The sequence below is a fragment of the Rhinatrema bivittatum genome, chromosome 8, assembly GCF_901001135.1.
Source record: "Rhinatrema bivittatum chromosome 8, aRhiBiv1.1, whole genome shotgun sequence".
In the NCBI taxonomy this organism is placed as follows: domain Eukaryota; kingdom Metazoa; phylum Chordata; class Amphibia; order Gymnophiona; family Rhinatrematidae; genus Rhinatrema; species Rhinatrema bivittatum.
Genome location: NC_042622.1, coordinates 239,550,206 through 239,560,747, shown reverse-complemented (window position 1 = coordinate 239,560,747; position 10,542 = coordinate 239,550,206). Strand labels below are relative to the sequence as shown.

At 47.3% G+C, this 10,542-nt stretch overlaps 1 protein-coding gene across 1 annotated transcript in view; it reads right to left on the bottom strand.

Annotated features, from left to right (window-relative positions):
• Nucleotides 1-4,692: 4,692 nt before the first annotated feature.
• EEF2 (eukaryotic translation elongation factor 2) overlaps nucleotides 4,693-10,542 on the bottom strand; it is a 59,389-nt gene continuing 53,539 nt past the window's right edge. Inside the window, exons 13-15 of the mRNA XM_029614295.1 lie at nucleotides 6,354-6,536; nucleotides 6,139-6,271; nucleotides 4,693-5,637 (exon numbers count right to left, since the gene is read on the bottom strand). Of these exons, the coding sequence (XP_029470155.1) occupies nucleotides 5,444-5,637; nucleotides 6,139-6,271; nucleotides 6,354-6,536 (510 nt within the window). The 3' untranslated portion in view covers nucleotides 4,693-5,443. The remainder of the gene's footprint in view (nucleotides 5,638-6,138; nucleotides 6,272-6,353; nucleotides 6,537-10,542) is intronic.

Here is a 10,542-nt window from a genome sequence, read left to right as displayed (position 1 = left end):
AGATGTGGAAGGCTTACGGGCCCACAACAGGGTGGCTATAGCTTCTTTATATCCTCTTGGTTGCCTCTGTTCAAAAGCCATGCCGCTAGACAGAAGCGATCAGCCTGGTCGAAAAATACGGGACCCTGCCAGAGAAGACATGGAAGGTGGCTGAGGCGAATAGGACAGTGTTGCAAGGTTCACCAGATCTGCGTACCTCTGTCTGCAGGCCTACTCGGGTGCCACAAGAATGACAGGACCCCGATGAAGTTCTATTCTTCTGAGTACTTTTCCCACCAGAGGCCAAGGGGGAAACATATATAGGAGAACTTTGTGAGGCCATGGAAGGACCAGGGCATCCACTCCTTCAGAACAGTGTTCCTGTCTGCGGCTGAAGAATCTGGGAGCTCTTCAGTGTCCAGAATAGCCATCGGGTTGACCTGGGGGGGGGGGGGGGGACCCGACCTGCGAACGATGACGTCAATCACTCCGGACAATTCCCACTCTCCAGGATCTAGATGCAGACGACTGAGAAGTTGGCTTGAACATTCTCCTGACCCGCAATGTGAGAAGCTGCCAGACGATCCAAGTGCCGTTCCACCCAGGCAAGGAGCTTGCTGGCTTCCAGAGCCATCAGGCGACTTCTGGTGCCCCCCCTGCTGATTGATATAAGCACACACACCACCTTGCGACAGATCAGAGGGAGAAAGACCTTGAGTGCCAGGCAAACCGCTCAGGCCTCCAGGCAATTGACAAACTGCACCCCAGCTGGATAGACTGGCATCTGTCATCACAATGATCCATTCAGGAGTCTGTAAGGGCATCCCCTTCAGGAGGTGAGCAAGCAAGAGCCACCATTGCATGTCTGCGATAGAGGCTGAAAGCAGAAGGACCATCCGAAACTGCTCAGACAGTGGCTTCCAGCGGGACAACAAAGCTTTTTGTAATGGACTCATATGCGCAAAAGCCCAAGGAACCATATCGATAGTGGAAGCCATGGACCCCAGGACCTGAAGGTAATTTCAGGCCATGGATAGAGAGAGCGAGAGAAAATTGGGCACTTGCTCCATGAGTTTGAACACCCAAGCACCTGGGAGGAATACCTTTCCAACTCAGGTGTCAAATCATTCTCCCAGAAATTCCAGGATCTGGGATGGCTGTAGACTGCTCATGAAGAAGTTGATTATACACCTGAGTGAGATCAGGAAGGCCAAGACTGTCTACCGCCACCCTGCAGATAGTCTGACTTGGCCTGGATGAGCCAATCATCCACATAAGGGTGGACCAGACCTCCTTTCCCAGAGAGCAACTGCCACTACCACCATGACCTTGGTAAAGGTGCATGGCACTGTAGCAAGGCCGAACGGGAGCACCCGGAACTGGAAGTGTTGTCCCAAAATATTGAGCCTGAGATACTGATATGCCGCGACCATCAGAAGTATGTGCAGATAAGCCCCTGTTAAGTTGAGCAAGCCAGAAATTCGCCTGTGCGAACTGCCGCAATCACAGCCCTCAGGGCCTCCATTTGAAAACGGGGAACTGCGAGAGCCTGGTTGACCCTTGAGATCCAAGATTGTTTCCCAAAAAGGACAGGTCCTTCAGGCCAAAGTAGATTGAGTACTGGCCGAATCCTTGTTCCTCCACCAGGACTGGAACTATGGCACCAAGCACTTGTAGCCTGCCAAGGGTCTGGTCGACCGCTGGCGGCTGCCTCAGGGAGAAATTGTGAAGGTTGGGTAGGTCCTGAGCAAATTCTAAGGCATAACCTCTATCACCCACTGATCCGTAGTAATCTTGACCCATTCCTTAGGAAACAGGGACAGACGTCCACCTAAGTTTGGAATGGAGGAATGGGCTGGCAGCATCTCACTGGCGCGAGGATGTGGTGGTAGAGTGCCGTTTGTTGCCATCCCAGAAGGGATGGCGGCCAGGAAAGGAATGAGACCAGGACTGGGATCTGGAGGAGGTACCTCTTGGAAAAGATGCCCATGCTCTGCTTTTATACCACCATTGCCCCTGAAAACGAGAGCGTGAAGGGAAGAAAGACTTGGACTGTTTCAGGTGGTCCTCTGGCAGCTTATGAACCTTGTCACCCAAGGATTTAATAAGCTGTTCAAGGTCCTCACCAAAAAGCAACTTACCCTTGAAAGGAAGTGTGCCCAACTGCGACTTGGAAGAGGAATCTGCCGCCCAACTGAAGCCAGAGGAGGCGTCTGGCTGCCACTGCAGTAACCATAGCCTTGGCCTGCACTCTGAGCAAATCATAAAGGGCGTCTGCCCATATGCCACTGCTGCCTCTAGCCTGCCTGCTCCGCCTCTGCATATTGGAGGTCCTGGGTGCTGAGCAGTTGTTGAACCCACCTGAGGCTTGCCCACTGCATGAGACTGCTGCAGATTGTTGCCTGGACTCCTAAAGGCCAAGACTTCAAAGATGCGCTTGAGATAAACCTAGAGTTTGCGGTCCTGAACATCTTTCAATGCCGTGGCTCCCACCACTGGGATGGTGGTGCTTGGTGACAATAGAGACTGAAGAATCCACCTTAGGAACTTTAACATGTCCAGGCATTCAGCAGGGAGATGATAGAGCTTGTCTATTGCTCTCCCTACTTGGAGCCCCGTCTCAGGGGATTCCCATTCCCCAAAGAAGCAACAGCTTGTACATAGGATGGAATGGGAATGTACATGGAGGAGCCCTAAGTCCCACCATGACTGGGTCCACCTTAGCTGGCATAGCGTCTGAAACAGTATCAGGTGGCACATCAATTCCCAGTTGCTGTAAAATAAAGGGAATGAGGGATCCAGCTCTTCCATTTGCTCGAGGGTGATGACCCGTATGTTTGTTTGTTCCAGAGGACCTGGGAGAAAGTCAGAGTCCTAATGGGATCAGGGACTGCAGCCGACTGTGGGGGCCCAAAGGGCCCAGCCCCACCCTGACTGAGCCCTGCACATCCAGAATGGGAGGGGGCTGCGGAGCAGGCACCTGGCCAAGGGTCATTCTGTTCCTCCAAACTAGCTAGAGATTTGTGCATTAACAGCACAAATTCTGTGGAAAAACAAGGTCTGGATTTCCTGGGCATGGAGGAGGGAGAGGGAGAAGGATCAAAATCCCTTTCCGGAGCTCTAACTGGGCTTAAATCCGGTAGTGAAACAGTTAAATCTGGCTCTCCTGAGCCCTGCAGACCAGAGTCTGAAGAAAAACCCACCTCCAAAATGGCCACCACTCCCCATGGTTTTCCCGAGGATGGCCCTAGTCACACCTTTCAGGTGACAAGCCCGGGCCATCGATTTAGTTGCAGCCACAGAGGGGCCCTCCCCCTCCGGACAAACAGTGAGAGCAGAGCCCATCATGGGACAGCCGAATCACAGGCTCCCCACATGCTAGACACCCACTGGATCACGGCACGAAGGCAGGTTAGAAAAGCCATGGGAGAAAGAATCAGCTGAGCTGATGAGCAGAGGTGGCAGGAGAACGAACCCTGCTGTGCACAAAAGGTGCTGAATTTGCTTCTCTTGCCTTTTTTTCTTTTGTAAACTTAAATGAAAGCAGGGGAATTGAGCTTCCCTGTTAAATCCTGTAAGGCAGCACAGGCAAGGAGGGGGAGTGACTGGACCCCCAGTATTGCCCCAGCAGACAAGCAGGTCACTGTGAAAAGGGGTCCTAGGCTGTATAACAAGGGGCAAAACCCCCCTAGGATCCCCTAAGAGCAGGGAGACAGCTGTCTCCCAAAGCAGGAGTTTTGAATCTCACTTTTTTTGTACAGAATAAGGTAATACTTGCTTGATCTGACAAACAAAGGAGAAGGAACAATCTCACAGGTAGAAAGAATGAGAAAAAGGGAGACAGGTTCAGCTGCCTGCATCTGCTAGAGACAAATACTGAAGGGATGCAGGGTAGGCTCTGTCCTGATATAGAATATCCTTTCAGTTTTTGTCTGTCTCCATCTGCTGGACTGGGGGTTCAACCCAGTCTGGACTGATCCAGGTAGTTACAGGGAATGTAGGTTTTGCACCTCCATCTGCTGGAGATAGAGGAATACTGCCAGACTGTAGGTGGCACCATCCTATATAAGGCAGAGTTTTGTTTTGAAAACTTGTGTCTCCAACTGCTGGGGGGGGGGGGGGGGGGGGGGGAAACCCAGGAGTCTGGACTGATGTGGGTATGTACAAGGAATGAGGAATTCTGTAGTCCACATTTAAGAGGGCAGGCCAGGGCTTCTCCAAATCACCCCCTAAAGATGCTGGCTTTGAAGGGGCAAACTACAAAACAGTTAAACTTGCACATTAAGTTAGAACAGGTAACCCTGTCCAGAACTCTAATGCTAAAAGCTGAGCTTCAAAAATTTTATTGGTACCCTATAACCTCAAGCCAAGTAGTATTATACAGGTGTTGCTTTAGCTGCAGCAGAAACGTGTACAAACTTATTTCTTCCATATATTGAAAACAAAGTCCCAACAAAAAATATCCAGGAAACACTGGAATTAATCCTGTTGAAAATCCCAGACAGCCCTGCTTTGAAGTCTATTTCCTTATCAGCCCTAGATTAAGGAGAGGTGAATAACAGATTTGGCCATGCACAGCAGAGATACCAATAGCCTTGTAAGCATCCTGATATCAATTGCAATAGCTTTCAGTTACAAGGGGGATGCTAGCTACTTGCTCTTCCTAAACCAAACACAAGCACAGAGTGAACATACTAAAAAGAAGCTGTCTACTGTAATTCAAAGAACTGTTTATTGAAAATCTAATTGCACCTATTAGTTGGAATAACCAAATCAAAAGTATTTTCAGGGATCCTCTTATGGCTTACTCCAGAAATTGAGCAATTTTGCTGCTATGAAAAATGAGACTAGATCATAGCAGCTTGATTTTTTATTAGATTTTATTTGTAGGCACAGCTCAGTTTGTCTTGCTGTTACCTGTAAGCATGAGAAATTAAAACCATGAACTTAACTATTCATCACCATAGCCAGTTTATTCATGTGAATGGCACTAAGACATTAGCTGATGGGTATGTGGCACATTATCTTCCAGCCTTTTAGTTTGTTCATTGGTAAATGCAACTGCCAAACCTCCTCCCACACTGGGCCTTTTAATAGCCATCAAGACTTGAAAGCTTGCTGCCGTCTGTCATACCCTTTGTGGAAACAGCACCTGCCACTACACTGCTTACTCCCTGCAAAGTGCTTCTCACCAAGTTTCAAATATGGAGCCAGGCAACTTAAAGTTGCATATGTAAATTTAAGGGCAAGTAGGGTGCTCCCAATGCACAATGGGCAACAGAAATCTGTATGGCTCAATATTGTACTTCTGATGTTGCCATGAAGCTGCCCAAAAACAAAACAAAAACACAAGGTGTCAGCTGCAGTCTAAGAACCTGGTCACTGCCTCCACAGTAGGATTGTTAATTCAGAGTCCAAAATAATAGCTGGTTTAAACTGGTGCTGAGCATTTATTAATCTTTGATTACAATTTATCCAGGAAGTTGTCCAATGCTGGGATGCCTTCTTTCAACCCCTTGCGTTTGCGGGTTTCAGCCACGACCTGGCAAGGACGGGTGGTAGCATCAAAGGGGTCACCAGGTAGGATCTGCCAGTGGTCAAACACACATTGGGGAAAAGCCTGTCCACCGGTGTTAGATCTCAAGTCTGCTGTAAAGCCTACGGAGAGTAAAGTAGACAGTGAAGCAGTTTCTTTACCAGTAGCCCATCACAACCATTTCCCTTTATTTTGCCCTCCAAAAAAAAAAAAAAACCACTTAACTGCTTACACTCTTAAGTGTCAAAACAAGGTCACATCTAAGTAAAACTTAACTACTAGCACATAGTATTCAGATTCTATCAGCTTGAACAAGATACATGGAAATTATTGCTCAGTGTGATGAGGGAAAGGATGTAGCCAACCACGACTAAGGCAGTAGTTACAGAACTTTCCACTCAAAGGTAATCTAACAATCAACATGGTTGCACCCTGGAATACCAGGACTGATTGTTACCCCATGGAAATAGGTTTCTCCATAACTGGAGATTTAAAAAGCAGATGTTCACCTCTAGATAATGTGTACATACAGAAGCTACAGTTCAGCACAACCTGGAGGGGGGACATTCAAACAGTGTTGACAAAAAGGATGTTGGCAACCTGAAGCACAATAACCTACTTACCAAAAGATTCATTCACAGGCAGGTAAGCCTTAACAATAAACATAGGAGTGCCAGCCACTTGGGATTCCTCAAACACATGACCACGCTTTCTGTTCAGAACGCCATATATACCACCAACTACTTGTTCTGGACACTGCAATGCAGGAGGCAGAGTTACAAAGCATACATAACTTTCAGAATGTCTTAAATGACTGTTGGAGTTAGATCTGCCATACCTGGATCTCTACAAGGTAGATGGGCTCCATGAGTCTAGGCTGTGCAGTCAGTACACAAGCATACAGGCACCGCCTGGCAGTGGGGATGATCTGTCCACCACCACGGTGAATTGCATCAGCATGCAGAGTCACATCATGAACATCAAAGCGGACTCCACGCATGTTCTCCTCACACAGAGCACCCTGGAGGGGGAATAGTGCCAAGTTAACTATTGCCCTTAAGATATCTCCCATTTTAGATGTTCCCTTTTGAACATTTTAGCCTGTAGTATAAAGTTATGAATCCTAACTACTTTAAGATATCCAACCTCTATTTGGACTCTTGCTAGCTCACATCAACTGGCAACCAGAGAGGAACTCTAAGATTGGGATCTGGGTGGGTATTCAAAGAGATTTCTGGCCTTCCTATGCTTAAGCTTTAGAAGTGGTAGGCCACATGTGCATGAAATCCAACCAGCAAATCTTAATGCTCTACTGAAGAGGGACTTGTTCTGTGTCACCCTGCTCTGTAGTCATGAAGTACACTTTTGGGTTTTTTTTTTACATAACAGTACTGGGTTGTAGTCCTGGCCCTGTACACCCCCCTTTTCTGGCAGAAGAGCAATGTGCAGCAAATGACAGCAGCCAATTCTGAGCTCTGCAAAGGAAAATTGGTTACCACCTGCTTTTGTTCCTATAGTACAACAGATCAGTCCAGATTCCTGGGTTGTGCCTCCCTTCCAGCAGAGAGTTTTACTGACAATGCTACTTAACCACACGTGTGCCACCTGCAGTTCCTCAGTGTCCAAGCCAAACAGTAAGAGGAAAAAAACTGCTTTTAAACTGTTACAAAAACAAATATCTGAAAATAAAGACTGGATGACTCTCCCCCTGGGTGGGTTCTGGACTGATCCATGGTACTACAGGAATGAATATTAGTAGGTAAGGACTAAAATTTACTTTTCCCTGTATGTACCCAGATCAGTCCAGACTCCTGGGATGTACCAAAGCTCCCTAGACAGGGTGGGGACCTGGAGAGTTTGCCAGAAGATGGGGAGTCTATATTGCCCACATCTAGTGTCTAGCAAAAAAACATGCAGCTTCCAAGTCTCTGCTCTGCAAATTTTGGGGTGAAACCAGCTGAGCTTCTACCCACAAGGCCACCTGCAAATATGTGGAATGAGCATGTAACCCCCCTCTGGGAACTTGTAGAGTGTAGGTGAACCAATAGCCTCCTTAAGCCAATGAGCAATAGTAGCCTTAGAAGCCTGAAAACCTCTTGGGGCCACTCCACAGAACAAGGTGGTGATCTAAACTAAAGTCATTTGTTACCTTGAGATAAAGTAACAAAGCTCTTCAGACATCTAACCACCTGAGTTCCCTTGCATGAGGAATAGGTGCATCCAGCATGGGAAAGACTGGAAGTGCCAGAGTGATTCACATGAAACGCAGATACCACTTTCAGCAAAGAAAAAAAAAAAGAGAAGGTACTGTTCGCAATGAGACCCCCAAATTTGAAATCTGAAGGAATGGATCATGACCATGCCTGCAACTCAGAAATCCTCCTAGCAAAATATATGGCCACCAGAAAAGGCACCTTCAGAGTAAGTCCTTCAAAGTTTCCCTCCAAAGCAGTTCAAAAGGAACCTCAAATAAACCTGAGGACAAGATTAAGATTCCAGGATGGACAAACTCCAAGTGAGGATGCAAGTTCTTCACCCCTCTAAAAGTAGAGGACGTCCGGATGTGCCGAAATAGATGAACCAATCTTACCACAAAGGCAACCTAGGGCTGCTATTTGCACTTTAAGTGAGCTAAGACGAGCCTTTGGCAAAGCCATCCTGCAAAAAGGACAAAGTGTCAGACAAGACATCCTGACAGGATGAACTTCCTTGGCAGTGCACCAGGACTCAAGAACTTTACTAATCTTTCCTATGTACAGGTCTGTAGACTCTCCTGGCTTGCAACAATGTATTAATAGCCACCCCAGGATAACCCCTGCACCTTAATCTTTGCCTCTAAAACGCCAGGCTACTAGACAAAAGTGAGCAGCCTGGTTGGAATATATGGGTCCCTGGTAGAGAAGACCCTCTACATGACCCAACCAAATTGGTCTATCACCAGATTGATCAAATCTGTGAACCATGGATGGCATGGTCACTCCGGCACCACCAAGATCATTTCTCCCTGAAGCTTTTCTATGCAATGCAACACTTTTCCCATGAGAGGCCAAGGAGGAAAGAGTAGAGCTCCTCTCTGCCAAGGAAGTACCAGAGCATCAACCCCCTCAGCTCTGTGCTCTTGTCTGCAACTGAAAAACAGAGGCATTTTGGTATTCAGACAAGAAACCATTAGGTCTACATGGGGGAGGTCCCCACTGCTTGCAAATGAGCTTCGTGACTGACAACTCCCACTTAGCCAGATCTAATACAGTCCAACTCAAATCCACTTTAACATTTGACACCCCAGCAACGTGGGATGTGCCTTTATGCATTCCAGGTGTTTTGCTCAATGAATCAACTCCTGTGCTACACCCTGAATCCTGGTTCTGCCCTGACAATTAAGCCTCCATTGTCAGAGAACCCTCACAAATGGAAGAAATTCCTGCAAGGCTAAGCAAACCGCTCTGGTCTCTAATCAGTTGACAGACCACAGACTTTCCTGGACCAGCCACCCTGAGCTGACTGGTGTTTACAAACTGCTCCCCACCCAGAGAGAATGGCATCAGTAGTAACTACCACTGAATCCATTTATTTAACAGCTTTTAATATACCGGTGTTCATGCGAGCACATCACGCCGGTTTACAATAAACTTGAGAAAGGAGGAAATTACAAAAAACAGGGGATGGGGTATGGAGCAGGAGCAAAAAGAGGGGGGGAGAGAGGGGGAGAAGGTAAAGGAAAAAAGATAGCAGCTGAGAAGGTAGAGGAACGTAGCAGTATTTACATGAGAGACTAATTAACAAGGGTTAAGCATTGTCGCAAAAATTACAGCGGTTAGTGAAGAATGTATAGATTATATGGAGGATATATATGGTGGCTTATTTACAGCAATTATGGCAGGTTATAAAAGATAACTTAATTAACAATTAAAAAACAAGTATATATAATAGCTTATTTACAGCAGATAAGGCAGGTAATGAAATAACTCATTTTAACTTTTAACACACAGGTTGTACAGTTGTATGGTAACTAGGGTGGGTGGAAGGGTTGCAGGGGTGTGCGAAAGGGAGGGTTTCAGGGGGGTTGACTACGAGGGGTTGGATTCGGGGTAGGCCTGTCTGAAGAGCCAGGTCTTAATGCCTTTTTTTAAACTGGGTAGTGATGGTTCAAGACGGAGGTGTATGGGTAGGGAGTTCCAGAGGGCAGGGCCTGCAATGGTGAAGGCCCTTTCTCTGGTGGTGGAGAGGCGGGCTGTCTTAAGGGGGGGGGTGTGAAGGGTGCCTGTAGTGGTGGATCTTGTCTGGCGGGTTGAGAGGTGGAAGTGGGGCATTTCCTTAAGCCAGGGGGAGTTGTTTTTGTAGAGCGTGTTGTGAAGAATAGTTAGGGTCTTATATTGGGAGTGGAACTGGATGGGCAGCCAGTGTAGGTCTACTAGGATGGGTGTAATATGCTCTCTTTTACGTGTGTTTGTAAGGATTCGTGCCATGGCGTTCTGAAGGGTTTGAAGTGGTTTGATGGTGGAGTATGGAAGGCCTAGTAGCAGGGCGTTACAGTAATCCACTTTGGAGAAAATGGTGGACTGTAGGACTAATCTGAAGTCTTGTGTATGGAGTAAGGGCTTGAGCTTTTTAAGGATCTGGAGTTTGTAGAAGCCTGCTTTAAGAAGGGACTTGATGTGTGGCTTGAAGTTCAGGTGTTGGTCAAGAGTGACTCCCAGGTCTCTTACGGAGGGTGGTAGTGTGGGAGAGATGCCGGGGGGTGGTGGTGAGGTGGAGTCGTCGTGTTCAGGTTGCTTGGATATAAAGAGTAGTTCGGTTTTGGTTGCATTAAGGGCAAGGGTGAAGGTCGGTTAGTAGGGAGTTGATGGGGACTAGGCAAGATTCCCAGAAAAGGATGGTTTCATTGAGGGTTTTCTGAATGGGTATGAGTATTTGTACATCAGCGTATAAGAAGAAGTCCAGGCCTAGGTTTGAGAGTAAATTGCAGAGGGGGAGGAGGTATATATTGAAAAGGGTGGAGGATAGGGAAGAACCCTGGGGGACGCCTT